General features: G+C 41.1%; 1 protein-coding gene across 1 annotated transcript; it reads left to right on the top strand.

Moving 5' to 3' along the window:
• Positions 1-517: 517 nt before the first annotated feature.
• On the top strand, positions 518-23,484 carry LOC117825637 (proteasome activator complex subunit 1-like). Its single transcript, XM_034701550.1, has 5 exons — positions 518-581; positions 2,534-2,583; positions 3,492-3,507; positions 7,819-7,821; positions 22,805-23,484. Exons 1-5 carry the CDS (start codon positions 518-520, stop codon positions 23,341-23,343), a joined length of 672 nt encoding a protein of 223 aa, XP_034557441.1. The 3' UTR covers positions 23,344-23,484.
• Positions 23,485-24,193: the final 709 nt, after the last annotated feature.

Below are 24,193 nucleotides of genomic sequence, written 5' to 3'. Positions count from 1 at the left end.
TTTAGTGTGTTTGGTTTAGAGAAATAATCAACTCGTTGCTCAGGGAGATAGTAGAGAAGTTTCAGTGGCAATAAGAGACATAAAAATTAAGATTTCTCAGCCTGAGAAGTGTTAGTTAGACTTTTAATAGGTACCTCTACATCAGGTCAGTCCTAGTCAAAATGTTCCTACATTCAACATAGAACCGAGGACAGGGAATTATTGTTCTAAGGGTTTTGGTGTCCTCAATGTAAACTCCTGCACACTGAGAAACCATGAAACGTTAAAAAATCAATGCCAAACATCTTAGAATTGAACTAAAACCTTAGACTGAGAGGTTCAGAGGGAAATGTCTCTTCATACAGAGGTTTTAAATCTACATCAGTTGCATGTCAGCTGATAAGAAACAACGTCCAAAGGCATGTTTGACAAGTTAAGGAACAAGGGTTTAGAGATCATCCTTTCTTAAGATTCTTCTCAGCTATATTTTGTCTCTATTTGACCGGACAGAGAGAGAAATGTGTAGAGAGAGCGAGAGATGACGTGCACCAAATACTGCCAGGACCAGGAACTGATCCTGCGACCATCCCGACAGTTTAAAGGTGACATATCATGCAAAATTGACTTTTTAATGGTTCTCTACCTGAAATATGTTTCCCTGGCATGTCTACAAACCCCCCTGGAATGAAAAAAATCCATTCTGCCCCTGTTCTGATTTCTCCACCTTTCTGTAAATGTGTGTGAAACGAGCCGTTTCAGACTTCAGTGTTTTTGTTACGTAACAACAATATCCGGTCTGTCACGGAGTCAGAGCTCAGAGCTTGTTCAACCCATAGACTGTATAAAATAATACTGAATCCCCCCCCCGTTTTTCATTCCCTGCAAACATGTGTGCTAACAAGGAGCTTAGGAGGGAGGCATGCTAGTTGTAGGCTGTCTTAATAAACACAAAGGTCGGTTTTACTCCCCACGTCTGCAGATTTGAAGATCTAGTGGATGATTTTTATTTATCATGGATAAGTGCTAGCGCTAGTTAGCATAGCCACATAGCTACATGTTCGTAGCTGTGTACCGAGACACACGTCGACATACTGATAAATAAAACAACAAGAAACACTAAATCTGTGACCAATCCTTCAGAAAGGTCCTGCTGCAGGCGCCTCTCCGTCAGGATCAGATTCTGGATCAGATTCAGAGGGTTGAAGTAACGTTATCTCTGAGCAGCCGTGTATATTCAGCCAACATGTAAACATTAGATCAACGTGCTGGAGAGCCGAGGCACATCCACTTCCTGAGGGGGCGTGGTCAGAGAGAAAACAGACTGTTCTGAGGAGGAATGAAGAAGAGGGTTTTTCAGGCAGACCAAAATCTGATTTCAAAGTGTTTTTTTGAGCATAAACTTTAAAGACATGTTTTGGGGACCTCTTAGACCAATATATATTGATGAAAAAAGCCTGATATGTCACCTTTAAAGCTCTGTTCACGAGGCGACCTGCTCCAGCTCCCCATTAAGTTCCTCTTTTTACTGTAAAGTCTTCAACATAGGTTTAATTCTGTTTGTGAAAGACTTGACCCTTCTTTGTAAAACCTTTATTCTATTTGTTGTTGTTGCATGTCTTATGTTTTACTTTTATAGAATGCAACAGCGAGACTAAGTTTGGATGGGTTGCAAGATAAAATTCAAAAGTGGAAACAGTCCTTCCTTCTGACACAGAAAACTGCAGCATCGGAGTTTAAAATAAAGATGCTTCCTTTAATCTAAACGTGTGTAAAAACATTTCTTATTTTTATTTGTAAAAGTGAGAAAAAACTGAGGAATGATCTGAACTAGGACTACAGAGAGGAGACTGAATATTCATGAGTTCACATGAAAACATGACCTCTACTTAAACCTCACATCCAGGACATGAAGAGTACCAGTTTGTAACAATGCACACACGCACAGGCACACGCACACACGCACACACACACACAGACACACACACACACACACACACACACATAGGAAGTGGCAATGAGCCTGAGCCGAACCGAACCGAACCTCTCAGAGACCAAACAGACAGAGAGAGAGAGGGATGAAGTTAACTGATGATCAAACACCCACCAGGTGTAAATGTCTGTTTTCTCTTCATCTGCGTGTGTGTGTGTGTGATTGTGTGTGTGTGTGTGTGTGTGTGTGTGTGTGAATGAGTTTCTCCACATGCACCTTTTGTACTCGTTCACTCAGTATAAGTGAGCCTCTGCATGCACGACTGTGTGTGTGTGTGTGTGTGTATGTGTGTGTGTGTGTGTGTGTGTGTGTTTGTGTGTGTTCTTATAGTTATTTCCATAGCAGCCGGACGAGAGATTTCAAAGACTATGAGAGGTCCCTTTGAGTCCGGGTCTTTCATATTGACCTCAGGGTGACAGAAATACACACTCTGTACCGTCAAGATGAAAGCAGGGACACACACACACACACACACACACACACACACACACACACACATACACACACACACACACACACACACAGTGAGTGAGCTCTCTAAACTGTTGTGAAATTCGAATCCAGCTCCAGTGAACACTTCCCCACTCGAACACGACCTCAGATTATCGTCTCAGGTGGGTTCATCACATCGCTGTGAGAGGACGTTAACGTGAAGGAGCAGAAAAACAAACATCATGAAACATAACGTCAGAAATCTGACTCATGTTTTCATAAACAGCCTTTCATACGTGCTGCAAAGAGTCCTGCTGGTTTAATGTTAAATAACACTGCGGGCTGCTTGTTGTGAGCAGGTGTGAGCTCGTGCAACAAAACAACAGAGCATGTGGATGAAATCAGACGGAAGATATCACACAGAGATGTTTTAATGAAACATGATCAATATGCTGCTTTTTCAAAAACAACTTCCTGTCAAATGTGGTAAAATTGTACTTTCTGTCTCCCTGATTCTGCACAGAAACCAGCTTTGCAAAGTGGTCGTGGTCCTTTATTCTATTGAGGTCTCTTTTTCAGGAGTCTCCTTCTGCAAATACAATAAAATAACAAACAGATGCATTCAAACACCTACAAACTCATTTTAAAACAGTTGCAATGACTTGCCATTAGAAGTTCAGATACTGTAGTTAATTAAGAACAGAACGTGACACCAGAGAGGGCGTCTGTCAGAGCCGCCATTTCAAAATTATTCAGAGCGAAACAAGGAGCACAGTCTAATTCAACACTTTTTGAAGGTGCTTGACTGTACAGCAACTCTAAACAGGAAGAAGCCTGCACACTTAATGTCCTTTTAAACTATTAAATCTGGGCAACAGATGCATTTCAGTACAAAGCCTTCCTCAGCGTTGCACATAATAGCCCGACGTGCTCCTTAAAATACAGGATGTGATTCGAAGAAGGTTTAGAAGTTATTCACATGCCGCTGCTGCAAAACTAAAAGCAGACTTCCATCATCCAGTCCTAAACCTTGGTTATCTTAAAGTAACCTAACATTGACATCTGGTTGTATGGCTTGAAATGTCTGCAGACAAGAGAGGAGGCAAGTGAGGAGAGAGTTTGGTAACACTTTACAATAAGGGTCCCTTAATTAGCATTAGTTAATGCATTATTAAGCATTAATCAACAGTTTAATAATAGTTTAATAATCGTTACAATGTATTACCTAACATTAACTAACACATTAGTTAGTGCATTAATAAGCAGTTCATTAATGTCCACTGCTCAGAGTTAATTAATACATTATTAAGCATTAATAAAAGTTACAAAACTTAATTAGTTAACCATTAGTGAATGCTTTCTGGACCCTTATTGTAAAGTGTAACACATGCATCACTTAAGTAACAGATTATAAATGCTAAACTGCCTCATAAGCATCAGCATAAGCATAAGCGTGTGCATCACTTTTAAGTGTCCTCTGGAAACACTTCTGTTGTGTTGCTGTCTATTTGCAGCACGTTTTTCTAATGTATTGTGTTGTGGTCTTTGCATCGCGTTTTCTAAATGCTGTGCATGTGTTGTCAAATTGATGAAGATGTTTTCTTAATTTGCTTGTGTTTTGTCTTTTTGCATGAGTTTTCTTAAGTTGCAGTGCTGTGAGCTCTCAGGGCCACCGTACTTCTCTGTGCCAGTCGAGATGTTATCTGTGATTATCTGTTTTATTCTAAATAAAATGTGTTAAATTCTTTATATGTGTTGCTTCAACTACATTTCAACTCATTTTGCTTCAGCGTATGTGTTACCTAAGGGATACATGTGTTACACTTTACAATAAGGGTCCAGAAAGCATTCACTAATGGTTAACTAATTAAGTTTTGTAACTTTTATTAATGCTTAATAATGTATTAATTAACTCTGAGCAGTGGACATTAATTAACTGCTTATTAATGCATTAACTAATGTGTTAGTTAATGTTAGGTAATACATTATAACGATTATTAAACTATTATTAAACTGTTACTTAATGCTTAATAATGCATTAACTAACGCTAATTAAGGGACCCTTATTGTAAAGTGTTACCGAGTTTACTATCGTGGCCAACAAGGGCAGATAATCTGCAACAGTTTGAACGATCATAAGGAGAATCGTGCTGCAAACGCTCATCCATGCAAAACATCCAAAACTCTGAAACAAATGCAACTGCAAGAATGAGCTGTGGATGGAAATAACAGCTGAAACAACTGCAGAAGGAGCAAACAAGCTGCAGGACTCTATCTCTAGAGTAGGTGTCCATGCACATCATATTCAGATTTTGTACTTTTGAATTCTGTTGATGTAATAACTGTAATTATATTAATTGTTAATTTTGTATTTTCTTATGTATGTGTCTTTATATGTGTCAATCTAGTATTTTTTTAAATTCATTTTTGATATTAGAACACTATTTGGGTGGAGGGTTCAAATAAGCTCTCTGAGTTTTCTGCCTCTTCCTGCACATTATATTATTTATCTTTGCTATTTTTTTGTATGTATTTTCTTTTAATTGTGCAAATAAATAAACAATAAACAACAATAAAAAATACACAAATAATGCAAAGACAAGAGTGAACCAAAGCAGGAAGAAATACGTGCACGAGGAAAACACTGCAGAAAAAAGTTGTCAGCATCAATGTTCCTGCAGAAGTCTCATTCACCTCTTCTAACGTATAACATTTAAGGAAACATTCACTTTAATGTGGATTGACCCACAAAGAGGTTCATGAGAATCCCTTGCCATGATGCAACAAATAAAATATCTTTAATTCAGTATTTTGTGCAAACTTGTGGTCTTGCTCACCCGTTCGGGGCGCTAATCTGCATCCCCACCCACTCACTCACTTTACATTATCCCGTGCACATCAGTTGTATGTCTCTTGCTATCAGCATGCATGTTACATTTATCTAATCTCATCTGATTGCTCCTGCAGCCACAGACTCTCTCCCCCAGGTGAAGTCAGGAGCAGATCCACCTTCACCAGGAGCGACTCTCCTCCTCTAACACTTCACCCTCTCGCTCCTCATCCACAGCCTGCGTGTTCTCCTGCCTGTCTCACCCTGAACATGATCAAAGTGCTATTTCTTCAAATTCAGGCTTTTTGACTTCAACAGTCTTAGAGAGGATGAGGAAGATCATACTAAGATGATGAGAGAGGAGAGTGAGATTGTGTGTGTGTGTGTGTGTGTGTGTGTGTGTGTGTGTTTGTGTGTGAAGGGGGACTACATCATCTTTGTAGTCCCTTTCCTTTTGTTTTTTTCTTCCTCTCCTTCTTCCTAACTCTCACTCTGGGCCTGCAGATAGGTCAGCTCCATTACCAACGTGCCGGCCCACAAATATTTAAAACAAATTGAATCGCACACCCAATACCCATCACAATTACGGCAGGCACAATAACTAAATTAGCAATTCAACACAATAATTGGAAATGCGGCTTGCCTGGACCCGCGGGCCTCCCTGGAGGGCCGGCTGATCTGTGGAGGCACGTCGAGCCCGCTAATTCCACAGCTAATTACTGATGCACGGCGGAATGAAGCTGTTTGTCTCCCAAATACCATTTTCAGTTCACGGCGAGGAACACAGGACCGTGCTGAGACAGACAAAAACAACAAAGAAGAGAGGCACAAGAGTGTGGTCACGCTTCTTTCACTGCGTGTTGTCGTCTTGTTCGTTTGTTGTATGTTTGTGTTTTATTTCCAGATGGTGTGTTTGTGTGAGAAGAGCTGAAACATATAGCTTCTAAACTGCATCCGATGTTGAAGAGCTGAATGGAAACATCGCAGTCTGCTGACCGAACGCAGCTCGACTCGAGTCTTTGATGAGCTCCTCTCAGAGATATCAGGTATCAGGAAGACGGTTATGAACTTTCTCTGTTGACTCAGGCTTTCTGCACCTAGGTCTCTGTGTGCTCACATGACGGGGGGCGTCGTCATTTGACGCTTCTTCTGCATGAAACAGGACAAACAGCAGCTCTCTGTCTGAATCAGTCTGACGTCATGTGAGGTGGTTATCAAAAATCAACGTTACTGCAGGAGATAAGGAAAGAGTGAGATGCTGCAGGAAGTTATAGTGTTGATTAATAAATTAATTTAAGGAAGGAGCAGCAAGGAGCAGGTCAGATACTTTCATCTCATGAAGATGCACAGAAATAACTTTGGTATTTGGCCAAACAGAGGTACAATCATTTTATTTATTTCTGCGTGACAGACTGATTAATTGTATTATCTGCATTTTTCCCCTGCAAACCAGCGTGCTATTTCACAATTTACTCTGCAGGATTTTAAGTCAATGCATAAAATATAATCCAGTGTCCTTAAATGCTGTGATTATTTCCTGCAGGGATTATCTGCAGAAATATAAAGTGTTAATTTCACTAGAAGCAAACAGGGAAATGAAGGAGACTGAAGAGGTCAGATTATGTTCATCTCTAGCTGAATGTTCCTGTGATGCTTTCAGTGTGTGTTACTCTGACTGCACGCCGCTTTTCTGTGGATTTATTAACGCAGCGTTACGATTCAACACATTTCCTCAGCTGACAGTCAGCGTCTGCAGAGAACATCAGCAGGCATCAATTAATACAATTACGGCCCTTTATTGCTGATTGCAAGCCGTAACTCTAAAATGAACCTGGTGCTGACCAGGTGATGAGGTAGTGAGCTTAACGACCTCGACAGGTTGAGAGTAATCTCCCTCGTGGTGGCTGCAGCCTGCAGAAGGCAACGGCAGGTTTTCTAAAGCTCCTTAAATAATTTACTTAGTGTTTTTTTTTTAAAACAATCTCACATTCTTTAAAGTATAATTATAACCACTAAACAAATGCCCTATTTTTTATTTTGTAGTCTAAATAACTTCTATGTGCAAAAAATAATGCAGCACAACAGAAGTTAACAGAAGTATTTTTTTTTGCCACAGACAGGCTCTGATTGTTATTCTCAGCACCTGACAGCTCTAAGGAAGAAGCCCTTTACAGGAAGTCCTGTATGTCAGACAGTAGGATCCTTTATTATGATCTAGAAGCAGCTGTTACATCAGATCTCACTGACAAAAACACTGACTTTACTCTGCAGCACATGGGAGTTTCTGATTCTGATCTACTCCCACCTTCTCTGGTTATTTTTACATCTCTCCAGCTTTGCTCCCTGTTCATTTCTGAATTCATTTTAAATGTTCTCACTTATTTCAACGTCCCTCCCTGGATTGACTCCCTCTTATTTATCAGACCTTTAATCCCCTGAACCTCAGCGTGATCACTCTGAACGTCCTCTCAGCGTTCTTTCTAAACCTTAACTCAGGCTCCATCACGCCTTTTCAGTCTCTGTTTGTGACCTCATCTGCCTCCTTGCGCAGACGTGCACAACTCATTGTGCACCTTTTATTCTCCAGAACGTACTCAAGCACCTTCGGTCTGTGTTTTTAAATTTATATGCAGTATTCAAAGTAATCATGTCTGTCTGTGATCATCATTTGTCCTTTCACACGGTTTTATTTTGCATCTGCCTGTGAAGCACTGCAGTCAGCTCGCACTGTTTTTAATGGACTAGCCAGATACATTTGACATGTTTTTTTCTCTCCTATCATTTCAGCATTTATTCTAAAATTTAACTGGATTTTAATTCACACCTATTCGTATTTGATTATTTCCAATTTGACCTCTGATATTAAACTGACTGATCCATGAATCTTCCCACTGTGTCGATCCGTTCATCTGCAGTTGCCTTACGTTTAGGAACTCTAATAGCATCTTCTGCTAACTTTAACCCCATGTTTGTCAGGCTTTTTCATTGCACCCAGCTTCCTGGTGGTGACCCTGAAGCCCTAAAAAGAAGGACTGGACCTTCTGGCATTTGCAATAGTTGCAAGATTCCAGCATGAATCCACCGTTGATACGTTTCAGTTTTACTTTCCTAAACAGACGTTGATGGCTGTCTCTCACACTTCAGACCACTTTCTCTTAAATCAACTGAAAGTAACACCGTGCATGCTTTAAAGGAGAGTCTGCATTCATTGTTGTCCTGATTGCAGGATTCTTTATGTTGAGGTTGCACGGATTTATCAGATTCAGCAACCTGGAAGAGATTGAGGAGGAAGTAAACTTTCCTCCCAACTTTTTACTGCAGCTTTCTGTAAGAGAAAAGCATGCATCCAGATTCTGCATACATTAAGACCTTGTGCCACTTTATCTGACTGATGTAAAACATAAAAATCATGTGACATTCAATCAAAATGCTAAACTGAGTGTCACACTGACTGCGGGTCACATCCTCCTGCACTCAAACATGTCATTACAGTGTTTAAGAAGGCCTAAAAAGGCAACATCTTAACTGCACTTGAAGACTCTATCTCAGTTATTACAGTGCTAACTTGACAATCTCTACAGGGGAGCTGCACACAAATTCAAATCTGCATGTTTACGTTAACGCACACCACCCTGAAACCACTCACAGAGCAGTATCAGCACAACAAGATAAAACGATTACTTTAGATGTAAATGAGGAGTTCAGACGAGGACCAGCCTGTAATCTGACAGAGGCATACAGGGATGCAGCGCTCAAGTGGAGGAAGTGGAGGGAGGGGTTTGTCTTTGGGGTTTCTGAATATTGAGGCGAGAATTAGCGGCCAAATTGACCATGTCGCTGCATCAGAATTTCCGTGCCAATCAGCCTTGAACATAAACGACAGTGCAAGAAAACGCCGCGTCCGATCGAGCCATGTGAACGGACAGGATGAGTGGATGAGGGGGGAGTGTTTAGGCCGGGTGATTGAGGCTGGCGCTAATTTGGATCCTGTCCTCGTAGCCCCGCTAACTAATCCTCCCCATCTCTATTTATCCTCTCAGAATCTCATCGGGGGAAGCAGGCGTATATTAACAGCTGGAGCCATCTGAAGGGCTCCCTTTTGAGACGTCGCTCCGCTCGTGTGCCGAGAGCTTAGCCGCGGCTAAGACCGGCCGCTGACACTTCCAATTGAACGTATAGATTTGTGGAAGAGTTTGAGGGTCTAAGGATGGCATGATAGCCTAATCTGATTGCTTCTGGGCTGGAGGGGTTCAGGCCAAGTTATGGACTTATACCAGAAGAACACAGACAAACACCATGACCCTAAACTGTCATTGTTGGGCTGGATGTGCTGTCAGGAGACTCAGAGGGAAACATGATCCCGGCCTGAGCTGCAGTCACGTCTCTGCTCCGAGTCTGATGAGAGGGAAAGTTGGAGGGGACTCGACCCCGAACTTTACTCTGAATGATGTCAGATGAGTTTTTAGTCTCCTTAGGAATGTGATGCACTTTGACTGACTGCTAATTTACAGAGGAAATAAATGAGAACAACGACAACATCTGCAGCAGAAAGGGAAGTTTCTACTCGCAGCTCATTCTGCTTTTAAATTTACTAAACTGAAATAAAGCCTGCAGGATGCCCGGTGGAAAACTAGTCCAAATACTCAAGGTTTGACCTTTGAAAAAGATACGGGGATCGAAGTCTTTATTTCATCATGTTATTTTTCCTTTTTTAAATATTTGAACCTGTATTTTGGGCGGTCCTTCCTCCCAGGTTTCATGCATCTGTCTCCAAAACCAATTGGATGAAGAATATCAACTTAAATCAACTATTATTAGTGTTGTGAGCAATGCATGTAACTCCACTATTACATGTGCTAACTCCAGCTCCAGGATCTGTATGCCAGGCTGGGTGACCTTAAAAACAAGATACACTGGTATAGCTAATTAATGGATAGTTGGATTATTATTCCCAAAATAAAACCTGGATTATTATTGTGATATGTAATATACACTTTTAGTTGTTTTGTGAACATGATTAGTATTTTATAAACTGATGACAACATGTGGAGAAGGATGGGTGAACACCTGAAGTTCAGTTTGCCTCCTACAGCGATGTTTTTCTTTTGCTGGGGGTAAAGACTCGGGGGGCTGTTTTCAGGCACACTCGCTGGAGTCGAGGATGAAGTTAAAAGTCTTTAATCACTCAGGGTATAACTCATAAAAATCTACAACAATCAGGAAAAAGTACAGACTGGTTTGGACCCTCAGAGTCTTCAAAACATAAAAGTGAATTTAATCATCATGTGGCCGAGAGGCTGAAATTTCAGCGACATATTGAATGAGTTGATGGACAGAAACAGACTTCATGATACCACTGACATTTAAAATATAGAATCTATAACTTAAATAGTAAATATAGATCATGACTAGGAATTTTGTTATCGTCATACAGACAATAATAAAGCTTTCTGCCTCTTAAAGGGAAGTTATTCTTTATTGCTGCAGGCTCAGGGTAGATATATAGAGGATATATATTTCCTACAAGCATATTGAAAGCTTGGCTCGACATGTTAAGCATGAAAATATAACTTTTAGAACTTTTTACAACAAATTGCAATAGAGAAATGTATTTGGTTTTTTTTGAAAATCTGAACTTGTGCAGTATCCAGATACTACTTAAGTCAAATAAATTCAAAAAATGATATTTAAAACAAAAAATGTGATGCTTAACTTTTCAAGTGTTGAATGTTTTTAACACAAAAGCAGTTGAATAAAACAGAAGGAGGCATTAGACACCAAAATAGATTTTTAAAAGTTTAAGGTAGGGGTGACCCCAAATAGTCGAATATTCGACGATTCGGTCTGAAGAGCCTTAGTCGACTGCCAATCTCATAGTCGAATATTTGCATATGAAACGTGGATCATTCCATTCAAACCATGGGGGTGCTCAATGTCTAATTTTACATTATTTTCCTGTTTCCCGTAAAAATAGTGTCTCATATATGCTATTTTGATATAAATATAGACTTATTTAATGTAAGTCTGAGAACAGCTCTTGAAGTGTTAAATCTCCTTAAAGTGGTAATTAAATCTCCCCTGGTAATTAAAGGTGGACCATTTAGCGGGACCTGTGGAGCAGACGTACCTCAGCTGGCCTTTAAATCTTTCTACGTTCATGGCAGCTCAAAATGTCAGGAAATAAAACTTCAGTTGATCCTAAAAATAGTGATGAAGATGAGGAGCAGCTTCATGAAGAGGACTGTGAGATCAAGGATTACCGGACCACACAAAAACTGTACGGGGCCAAAAGAACGAGGAGGAATACCCAAAGCTGTCTGAAGCCTCAAAAAACAATCCACAGAATCCCATCCACCTCCACACCATCAGAGAGGATATTCTCAAAGACAGGATTTACAGTCAACAAAGCAAGGAGCGCACTTCTGCCCGTACACACGATGGTTTTCCTCACGTACAATTTGAAAAGACTCAAGCGGCAAACTAAAACATCATAAGATGAGCTTTTATACGGCCCTTAAATATTATGCCTTAATTTTTCAGGACAGCTGGGGATGGGGGGGGGGGGGGGGGGGGGGGGGGCTATTGCACTATGTCAGGTACTACTATCACTGCCACAGAGACCTGTTCGTCTTCCTTGTTTTGTACAATGCAGTACCATCTGTGGCAATGTAGGACATTACCGCCCAACCCCGGTGTTTTCTGTCCTATTATTTTTTGTATCTGTGTGTGTTGTTTTTTGTATTGTCATATGTGTTGAAAACTCAATAAAAATATTTGGAAAAAAAAAAAAAAAGACTCAAGCGGACAAAGACGTGATGAAAGACTGTTTTAAAAGGTTCTGTTCAGAGATTTAAAAACCCTTTAGCTGGTTCAGGTTTGATTTTGAACATTATACAAATGTTTAGTCTTAAGTTGGACAAACTGCCCTCCACAGTGCTGCTCTCCTCTGTGTGAACACTGTTTAAATATCTGTGGCGCGTTGTTCCATGTTTAACGGATGGTGGCCTTATTTGAGTTTTCTCTCCTTCATCACCTCGTTGTTTTTGCAATATAGATTTAAAACATCTAAGTTTTATACTTATAATATTCTGTTGTCCCTTTTACTTTAAGCTGAGTCTCTTAATTGTAAAGGGTTAAGTGTAATATTGTCATGTGGTCACCATCATGCAGACTTTGGGTCAATAAGGAAAAACAACAAACATTCCACTATTCATCCACTATGGGCAAAATCTGATGATCAGATTCCACTAAGAAAATCCTTAGTCGGGGTCCCCCCTAGTTTAAGGTAACAATCATTAGGTATAAAATGTCTTATTTAAGTGTCACATCGAGGTTTTGAATAAGTTGTCAGAGGTTTATTTTTTCCCAACTCTTCAGTTCCTCATGAAACATTAAACTTCCTGTTTCTTCTGATCAATCAACGACTTCATCGACCCTCACAGTTTTTATTCCTGACTCTCTCTGTCACCCTGAGTGAACCAAAACAGCCGCGCAGCAAGGTCACAAACACCGTCTGTGTCTCATTTCCAAGAACGTCCCAGCTAAAGAGGACTGGCATCCCCCAGTTCAACCCAACACACACACACAAACACACACACACACACACAAACACACACACACACACTGCACCCTATCTTCTTCTATTCCCGCTCTTCTGATTAAAATAACCTCCGCTCTCGTCAGGGAGGAGTCAAGCTATTTTAGAAATAAATATTCCCTCAGTGGACGGACGGGACAGACTGCGATCTGTGTGTGTCTGTGTGTGTATTAATGTGTGTGTGTATTAATGTGTGTGTGTATTAATGTGTGTGTGTGTGTAGGTAAGTCAGTGTGTTGATGCTCAGCTGTGTCCCCCTGATGCCTTATCTCCCCCCCTCCCTCCTTTCTCTCTATTGCAACACACACACAGACACAGACACAGACACAAACACACACACACACACACACACACACACACACACACACACACACACACACACACACACATACAGGCGTGTGAGTCTTTATCAGAACCCGACACTTGGGCTCGGGCTGGTAATCAGAGCAGCGAGCACCCCCTCCCCTCCACCCCTCCTCCCCTCCTCCCCCTCTTCCTCCCCCCTCCTCCCCCTCCACTGAGGGAAGAGACGCATTCTAATCTCAACTGTTGCATATCTAATACTAATTGGAATCCTGCAACTGGGTCACTCTCATTGTTTTTCAAGTATTGTCAAGTCGGGAGGGGGGAGGGGGGGACATATGAAACAGAAATTACACCCCTGACACCCCCTCACACCCCCAACACACACACACACACACACACACACACACACACACACACACACACACACACACACTGCAACACACCACCTTCATCCCCTCTTTAGCTGGAGCGCCTTTGATTGGATCCTCCTCGCTCACTTGTGTGTGTGTGTGTGTATGTGTGTGTGTTTGTGTGTGTGTAGGACAGAGAGAGAGGAAAATAGAGAGATCAAAGAAAACACACACACCTGCTCTGTCTGATGGTGATGTGTGTGTTTGAGATAGTCCTGGATGACACGGGCTGGTCTCTGCAGGGTGGAGGTGGGTGCTGTGCAGACACCCATGGGTGCAGAGGAAGACGTGAGCGGGTGAGCGGTGACACCTCTCTGGAGGCCGGGGTGAGTTCAGGAGCGACGCGTTGCTGCGTGAACAGAAAGACAGAATCAGTGAGTGTGCAGAAAGAGAAATACGTGATTATTTAATGAAACAACAGACGAGACGTCGAGTTCAGACCGTCCACCCTCCTGGACTGACTCCAGTATGAAGCCCTCTCACCCTGAACCTCATCCGGCTCCATCGGCTCACAATAAAGTCCCACTTCAATTTCAGGATACTTCCTCTCTCCTACAAATCCCTCCACGTCCTCGGCCCTCAGTGTCTCTGAGACCTGCGTCACCCGCACACACCGGCCCAGAACCTCAGGTCTTCAGACTCAGGCCTGCTGTCCATCCCAAACACACCAAGCACACCAGACCCTCTACTCATGGAGGCCGGGCTACTGAAGCACCACCTGTTGTAGTGTCTGCTACCTTGATAGAAAGTAATCAATATTACTGCATTCATGTCGTCATGTTACAAAGTCTTTTTCAGTAACTGCAATTAAGAAAATCCCAATTAAAAGGGGGTATAATACCCTTTTTCAACTGAGGCAGTTTCTGGGCCGGTTTGGAGCCGGCGCTCAATAGAGAACCGTTTTTTCAGAATCAGAATCAGAATCAGAATCAGCTTTATTGGCCAGGTATGCTTGAACACACAAGGAATTTGACTTAGGTAAACTGTGCTCTCTTTGTACAAGGCATAAGAATAAGAACTACAAAATAAAAAATAAAAAATGTAATAACAATAACATCAGCTATAAATACAAAAAAATACTATGATAAAGGGGGGGGGGGGGGGGGGGGGGGGGGTTCGTGTTTCAACTGACAGGTGTCAGCAGGAAAAACAGTCTGTATGGAGAGTTCTATTTTTAAAAAAAGAACAGTCTATGAAGAAGGTCAGATCTAAAGAAAACATCAGTACTTTCGTAGCCTGAGTAGTATTGACCAGTCAGGTATCAAAACCAGTCTGTATGGAGAGCAACAGCAGGAGGAACACACTCTCTGCTCTCGTGGTTGTTAATGTGAGGAGGATTTCTTTCTCTCTATAAACAGATATCTGCATGAAGAGCAGCTAACAATCTGTTCTACATCAAACATTTACACTGAGACACTAATCTGCTTGATGCTGTGTCACTAAAGACAATCAGTGTTTAGATTTCCTGACTTCTCTGAACGCAGCATCAGAAATGATGGATCCCACCTCCATTCAACAAACAAACATTGTAGACGTAGGGGGGGGGGTTTGTGTTTCAACTACGAGTGAACCTGCTCCTGGCTGGGAAAACCAGCTCCAAAGCGGCTCCAACTGTTTGCTGGTCTAGAACCCCGAACCACTTACGCCAGGGGCGAGGGGCGGGGTTGCTATGATCAAAAACACAAACCAAACATGTTTCCTCCATTGTCCTGCAGCGAAAAAATAATGGATTCCAAGGCAAAGCAGTGGTCGGCCGAGGAGACTAGCTGCCATCGTTGTTGTTGTGAGGGAGAGTTTGCGCTAGTGCTGCTGGGAAAAGCGGTCACATAAATCTGACGTCATGACGTGCCTCTTCCACGGGCTCCAGCGGGAGGAAAAACAAAGGTAACACTTTACAATACGGGTCCCTTAATTAGCATTAGTTAATGCATTATTAAGCATTAATTAACAGTTTAATAATAGTTTAATAATCGTCATAATGTATTACCTAACAGTAACTAACACATTAGTTAGTGCATTAATAAGCAGTTAATTAATGTCCACTGCTCAGAGTTAATTAATACATTATTAAGCATTAATAAAAGTTACAAAACTTAATTAGTTAACCATTAGTGAATGCTTTCTGGACCCTTATTGTAAAGTGTAACACATGCATCACTTAAGTAACACATTATAAATGCTAAACTGCCTCATAAGCATAAGCATAAGCGTGTGCATCACTTTTAAGTGTCCTCTGGAAACACTTGTGTTGTGTTGCTGTCTATTTGCAGCGCGTTTTTCTAATGTATTGTGTTGTGGTCTTTGCATCGCGTTTTCTAAATGCTGCACATGTGTTGTCAAATTGATGAAGATGTTTTCTTAATTTGCTTGTGTTTTGTCTTTTTGCACGTGTTTTCTTAAGTTTCAGTGCTGTGAGCTCTCAGGGCCACCGTACTTCTCTGTGCCAGTTGAGATGTTATCTGTGATTATCTGTTTTATTCTAAATAAAATGTGTTGAATTCTTTATATGTGTTGCTTCAACTACATTTCAACTCATTTTGCTTCAGCGTATGTGTTACCTAAGAGATACATGTGTTACACTTTACAATAAGGGTCCAAAAAACATTCACTAATGCTTAATTATGGTTAAGTTTTGTAACTTTTATTAATGCTTAATAATGTATTTATTAACTCTGAGCAGTGGACTTTAATTAACTGCTTATTAATGCATTAACTAATGTGTTAGTTAATGTTAGGTAATACATTATAACGATTATTAAACTATTATTAAACTGTTAATTAATGCTTAATAATGCATTAACTAATGCTAATTAAGGGACCCTTATTGTAAAGTGTTACCAAAACGAAGTGCCGTGTTGGTTCACGAGTTCAACCAGCTCCGAACCAGAGCGAGCACCAGCCCGGAAATACAACCCGGTTCACGTTGGTCTAAAAGAGGTAATAGAGAAGCTCACAACCCGGCTTTCTTACTGATCATCCGGTGCTTGATTCTGATTGGTCAAAACCACTTGACGATGGTTATTAACTTTCAATAACATGAGCAACACCAGAGACAAACTGATCACACGTCATGTCAAATCAATCCACAGGAAAGAGTTCAGACACATTTAGCTTCTGCTTGTTGACACCACAGAAGGTAAGGTGAGGTTATAAGCGGGATGATGTATGATGAGCAGGTAGTTATGGAAAACAGAATCCTGACAGTGTGACACAAGACCCTGACGTGTAAATCTGCTCATCTTTCAAACAAGAGTTAGACACAAGGCTTATTTTAAGTTTCTGAAACATTCAAGAGAGACTTTGGCAGTTTAACACAGGGGTTCCCAAAGTGTGGGTCGAGACCCCCTTGGGGGTCGTGAGACACAAATGGGTGGTCGTGAGATGTCTTCCAGAATGTTTTTTTTTCTTCTCTTTGTTGGTTTTGTATTACTTCTATATAATTTGTTAACTTGTGGTGAACAAAGAAATACTGAAAAGATGCAAAAAGAAAAGTTGAATGACAAAAGTGATCTAAAAATAGAACATTTTATCCATTATCATAAAAAATATAGACAAAAATAGAAGCTCAACTTGAAATAAAACCTTGAAAATAGAAAATGTAATGAGTTTTCTGCCTTTCTTTTTGTCAGATGACTCCTAAGTTTAGGGTTAGTGATCAGTTAATTATCAAAAGCATCAGTAGCAGCAGGTTCATTCATAACAGGAAACACAGACACATGCTCATAGAGGTAGGGTCATTTTCTGCAGAGCAGCTAAATGAAGCCACATTAAATCACTTTGAGGGACAGTGGGGGTCATGAGTCTTTGGCACCTTTATTTTGGGGGTTGTGGGCTGAAAAGTTTGGGATCCCCTAGTTTAAGAGACTGAATTTTGTGATCCATGAGCGTAACATGTTTTGCATGACTTCTTGGATTCTGTTTTTCTTCTTTGATCACAGTTGTTTTCAGGAAATGAATCTTGAGAAAATAAAGACTGAACTTGCTGCAAAAGATGGCAAACATGTTGAACTCATTGTAAACACAGAGTATTAAAAACGAGAGGACACACACAGACTAAAACGTGGTTTAGCTCCTGTATTGCTCCGTGCTCTTCGTGGCGTGGACGCCCGCAGGCTTCACCCCCCACGGCCACCGTCAGCCTCCATAAACACTCAACCTGAACGTGAGTCAGGAGCCGCGTCTGTGAATCCATTAACATGTTGCTTTTCAACTCAGGGGTCAGCACACCTGATGGGAGCAAACGCATTTAAGCAAAAGGAGAAAAATGCTGATTTCTGATATGCTAAGGTATTCTCATGCTTATAATCTTTACTGTAAAGCCCTTTCCTTTAAAATTATTGATGCTTGCAGCCTGCAGGCTCTCTCCGATGATTAATCGAGGGAGAAAGTCACAGTTGGCTGTTCTGTACCCGAGTCCCTGCGCCTGCGAGCCGGCAGAGGGAAACCCTTTTGTTTTAAGGGGGCGTGGGACGATACGCTGGCAGTAAAACAGATAATCCACATCCACTAGAAGTCTCCATTCTCCTTGACAGAGGGATAATGCTCTGTACCTGCTGTTATATCTACTGCCATCTCCTCTCCCAGATGTGATCGATGCTGCGGCTCACGCTTGCCATTTAACAGATATACACCATTAACTGTACCATGGCATCCAAATCTAACCGGAGGTGCTTTCCAAAGGCCAGTAAGTAAATTGAAATGTCTTTCTAAAGCTTGATCTTTAGTGGCCTTTAAATAGAAGAGAAATATCACGGCACGAGAGAGAGAGGGAGAGATGAAGTGGAGGGAAGAGAGGAGTCAGGAGGAGATAGCAGGAGCAGGACGTGAGTGTGTGTGTGTGTGTGTGTGTGTGTGCGTGTGGGGGGGTTATCACTGAAGTCTGTGTCAAGTCAAAAATTAAGAGTATTACAGGAGGACGCTGTGTGAGAGAGGCGAGGTCTGCCTTTGAGTGTCAGCGTGCAAGAGAGATGAATCAATATCACAGCAACCAATCATCACTGCAAACATCAATTTAAACATGCAGAGGGATGAAAGAGACACTACATCACATCCTGATCCATCCTATAAACTATAGACTACAGTCTACATGATCAACACTCAATAAACACATGCTTTTAAAACGCTCAATCTGAATGCTTGCTAGAAATTCACAGCCGTTATTTATTTAAAGAAATCTCTGGTCCCTGTTAAAAAGTTAGAGAACTTATTTACATCATCTTGTCTTTTATATTTACACCTGTCACATGGACCAATGTGCTTGGAGCTGAGAAAACAAACCATGTAAGGGAGGCAGAAAGTATGACAGACTGGCTGGGATCTTTTTTTTCAACCAGAAACCCCTTCACATAACTGCTCTCTCCTCCTTTTATTGTTGCAGATCTACAAATTAAACATGTTGAACTATATTCTATTCTATTCTATTCTATTCTATTCTATTCTATTCAATTCTATTCAATTCTATTCTATTCTATTCTATTCAATTCTATTCTATTCTATTCTATTCTATTCTATTCTATTCTATTCAATTCTATTCTATTCAATTTCATTCCGCTGTTCCATTCTAAGGATGTCAGTGATTAAAGCGTTGATCATGATGCGATTAAAGTCAGATATTAATGCGTTATTTTATTCATCACATGATATTTTGTTCACCGTAATTTAGCTGCTGCAGTGTTTTCCTGCTTCCTGCTGCCAGTGTGAAGGAAAACAACAACACCACTGCTTTTGGATAGCATACGAGCTGAGCATACAGGTGCAGCTAATCAGACTGAGGTTAGCGTGCAGCTGCATCACAAAGCTGACGGAGATGTATTACCACAGAGCTGAGGATGAAACTAAACTGAAGAACTACAGTGGGAGTCAACTGACTACAAACAACATGGCGGGAGACTTGATTGCATTCATCTGATTCAAAAAACACTGGTAAGAGTTATTAAACATGACCTTCTACAGCCATATAATCCCTCCCGCAACCTCCGCTCCACCAACGCCAACCTCCTCACCCCTCTCACCAAACCCAAGCACCGAACCTGGGGGGACAGGGCCTTCTCTGTCGCTGCCCCCACCCTCTGGAACTCTCTCCCCCAACACCTCAGATTCTCTCCCTCACTCACCAAATTCAAATCCGGACTCAAAACACACCTATTTACAAAGGCTTTTAAACTAGAATTGATTGATTTTTTTCTTGTTTTGTTTTATTTTGCTGCCTTGCTTTTCTTTGCTTTTTTGCACTGTTTTCCTTTTGCTTTCCTATTGTATAATTGTATTTTCATGTAAAGCGCTTGGAGAACCTTTTAAAGCGCTTTTATAAATAAAATGTATTATTATTATTATTATTATTATTATTATTATATTAAACAGGGACTTTAACACTGTCTTGAAATGCAGAGTAATGGTAGTTTAAACATTCAATTAATCATGGTTAAATATATTTCCATGACTCTAATTGTGACATGAGAAACTATGAAAGACTAAAACAAAATACAGGGGCGCCAGTTTGGCTGCGGTTAAGTGACACGCCCCATGTACAGAAGCTGTGGTCCTCAAGAGGACTGTATAACTCTCTCTCTCTCTCTCTATCTCTCTCTCTCTCTCTCTCTCTCTCTCTCTCTCTCTCTCTCTCTCTATCTCTTATGGTTTCCTTCTCAATCCATTCTCCTATCCTCTCTGAATAAAGGCATAAAAGTCCCTAACATATGAATGACAAACAAAACAAATTACAGTCAGAAAAAACTTAAAAAACAAAAAATTAAATCAAGTAAAAGTGGGACTAGCACTCTGCTTTAACAACTCAGTGATGTAGCTGACCTGATTTCTTACTAACCCAAAATAAAAATAAAAATTCAGCCTTAGACCAGGGTCTTTCTCACACTCTAATTTCTGTTATAACCTTTTTTTTTAAAAGCTTTGAACAAGGCTGTGGAAAAAATGTTGTTTTGGTCATCTTTTAAGATTTACACCTTCTGATACATTAACGGATAATGCAACCAAGGGATTCATGTGTTTATAGTATTTCAAAATAAGGTAGTAGTAGAGTAAATGAACATTTAAAAGAAGAGGATGGATCATATTTGGGGAACTGTACATCTCAAAGTCGGCATCCCGTTCAGAAGCTTTCTGTGATGATGAAGATATATTTTCAGATATTTTAAACACTTGAAGCATTCTTGTAAAAATGTAATCAACTCTTAAACGAGGGTTGAAGTGAAATGCTAAACAGTATCGGGCTTTAGTTCTTCTCTCAAGGACTTTGAGAAGTTGAGCAGTAAATCTGCAGCTGTGAGTCCTCCAAGAACTCATCACTCAGTCAGAGACGTCAGGCTGCAGCTGGAGAAACTCAGATCGCGTCTGTGTTTCACTTCTTCTTTCTCCTCTCACTTGTTTCTGCCACATCCTTCAGTTCTTCACATATCTAAGAGAACAATGACTCGTGTTTACATGCTAAAACATATTGTTGTCTTGAATCATGCAGTGCTGCTGAGGCTCATGTCGTTCTTTCCCATCATGCAACTGAAACAGATTTAGATTCAAATTAAATGTTCTCTCTCTCCCTCTTTCACTCTCTCTCTCTTTCTCCCTCTCCCTGAGAGAGGAGAAGAACCAATGGGCCCTATCGGCCCCTGAAGACCAGCGCTGGCCCCCCCATCGCTCACCCAACCTCATTAACTCGAGCCCCTACACACTCCCTGTTAGTCACAATTCAGAAAGCATACAGTTCAAAAAGCATGCAACACACACACACACACACACACTCACACTCACACATACACACACACATTCACAAACACACACAGTTAATACACATAATATACAGCAATTAAAAATGCAGTCTTGCATATTTGCGTTGTATTTATGTTCTGTAGCACAGCAGTGTTGACGCTCTCTGGTTTGGTACTTTTTCTGGAGGCTGTGGGGAAGAGAATCTAAATGTTTGCAAACACATGCAGGCATCAAACCCATCAAACCCCCCGACCCCCTGCAGGCATGCACGGGAATCATCCCTGATCCAGCTCTGAGTAAGAAACTGGCCTGGTTAATGAGGTTTTAAAAACTCCATGAAAAAAGAATCTGATTTTTTAAATGACCTGTTTGGTCATTTTTGCAGGAGACCCAGCAGGAGCCCCCTACAGGATCCTGATTAAGTCCCTGAACCACACTTTGAGAACCTTTGTCCCAACATCAGCAGGTGTATGGCTCCCAGGGACAAAACCTCCTGAAACAAATGGCTGTAATGTCACCTGTGTGTGCGTGTGTGTGTGCGTGTGTTTCCCTGTGTGTACCAGGTAACCACAGCAGAGACCCTGAGGCTCCACTAGATGGCAGTGTTGTGTGTGACAGCAGAGCGCTCTGGCTCAGTGACAATGCTCAGGAGTTTATGAAGTGCACTAAACGACCAAACCAAAGAATGCACACGCTCATGCATTCAGTGATTTATTTTCTACAGCGTTATGAGACATAAATAAAAAACAGACACTCTGAACAAGTAAAAAATAAATTCTACCTGACCCTCTTTTGTTCCTCCAGCTTCATCGTCTGCTCCTGCAGCTGAGCGCAGCTTTTACAGTCATTCATCTGGTGCTGCAAACAAAGATTATTTCAGTTTTTACTTCTGTTACAAATATTCTCTCTGGTAATAATTTAACAGTAAGATAAAGGAAGTTGAGGTGAGTGTGCAGCATGGAGGATGCAGGATGACACCTAAAGATCTCAGGTGAACAACTTCTAACATGGACAAATTAGAGTAAAACATGACCTGCATGATCGAGTGATTATCACAATTTAGTGTATACAATTTCAATGTCCTGATTATATCTAATCTAAGAGATAAAATCCTGTTACATGTTAGGGGCCTGCTTCTCTGTACAGGTTGATGATGCTGTTTTTAGCTTTCAGGAAGTCTCTAATGGAACAGAAGCTGCTCTTACAATAAAAGATTTAACTGACATATTTTCCAAAAATCCCACAACCCTGCAGAATATGATTGCCCCCATATTTGTGTTAATTGACAAAATATATTTATTATAACATGCAACATGCAAGGAAAGAAAAGAACTGTAACTGTCTTATTAAAAGACAAAAAATAAGATGAGTCTGAAAAAGATGACAGTTCTGTAGAAACAAGAAGCACAACACTGACAGGAACACTGAGGTATCCTGCTTTACCTGCAGTATTTATTTATTCTGCTATTATATATTCTATGTTATTTTTGGGGGCATTTTTATTCAATGCAAAGATGAATAGAGGCAGGAAACATGGGGAGGAAAGAAGAAAGAGGAGAAGGAGGCGAAGGAGGGGAAGAAAGACAAAGACGGGGACAAAGATAAAGAGGAAGAAGACTCAGGACCTCCCTGTGGTCCCATCTGCAGCAACGAGCGAGTGGAGAGTCTGCTGCATGAGGTCAAGCCCCAGATCCAGACCCTGAAAGAGAAGCTTAACACGGTGTCCATGTGGGTCCAGCTCCAGATCCCTAAAATTGAAGATGGTAATAACTTTGGAGTGGCTGTGCAGGAGAAAGTGTCCGAGCTGCTGACCAACACACGCACTAAGATCGAGGCGTTCCAGACTCAGATTTCAAAGTACTATAGTGAGAGAGGTGATGCTGTGGCCAAAGCTGCCAAGCAGTCCCACGTGGGAGACTACAGACAGCTGGTTCACGAGCTGGACCACTATCAGTACTGGGAGCTTCGCCTTGTGGTGCTGGACATCCGCAACACATACGCGGTGCTGTTTGACATCATCACCAAGAACTACGACAAGATTAAGAAGCCCAGAGGAGACGGCAAGGCTCTGATCTACTGAGACTCAGTCCAGCAGGCTCACAGACACAACCAGTGTCGAGTAGCTCTCTGATGTAACAATACACCAATTTAACAAAATGCCTTCTCTTTCATACCGTGCATTCAGTTTGGTTCAAATTACAAAATAAAACATGATTCCATCTTTGAAAAAAAAACATGGGGGAGGGGAGAGAGGAGGAAGATGTGCAGCAAAGAGTCGAACCAGCGATCGCTAATGGTGGATAAAGTGTCTTGAGTCAAAGTGAAGATCCTCCTGGTCAATTATTACTCCAACACAAGTGAAAGTTGCCCAGTCAGACCATATCTTGAGATTTGCACAATGCATGAATGCAGTCAGAAAAACATGCATGTACTTACTGCTGCATTATGTTTATTAAGAAAATAGTTTTCACAATTTTAAAACTCACAGCTGCAGATTTACAGATCTGAAGCTCCAAAATAATCGTAACGACAACAGGAAAGACCAACCAGAGAATAAAAACAGCAGCTAAGTGCCTCAAGCTCAGACATCTTGGTTTCAAACCCGTGTTTTTCTGCAGACCTCCATGTGCCTGTTTTGGTCGGCCATGATGAAGTTTGTGCAGAGCTGTAAATGGAGCGAACATTTCAAAGCATACGAATCATTCTGCATTTCAAAAAGCTCAAACATGATCTGAAGAAACAGCCATGGAGGAGAATCGTAGACATCATTAGCTCCCCTGGATGAAGCGCCTGTTTGCTCTACATTCAACCACGGAGACGATGCTGCACATACAGGTACGGCAACACCACTTGGACAAACCACACGCAGCCTTTTATTTACTTTCAGGACTACACAACTCATAATATTGTTTTCTTTTTAGTTAAAACTC

This window comes from Notolabrus celidotus, chromosome 14 (assembly GCF_009762535.1).
Source record: "Notolabrus celidotus isolate fNotCel1 chromosome 14, fNotCel1.pri, whole genome shotgun sequence".
Taxonomy (NCBI): Eukaryota; Metazoa; Chordata; class Actinopteri; order Labriformes; family Labridae; genus Notolabrus; species Notolabrus celidotus.
Note: the sequence above shows the minus strand (reverse complement) of the source record. Positions and strands in the feature narration are given on the sequence as shown.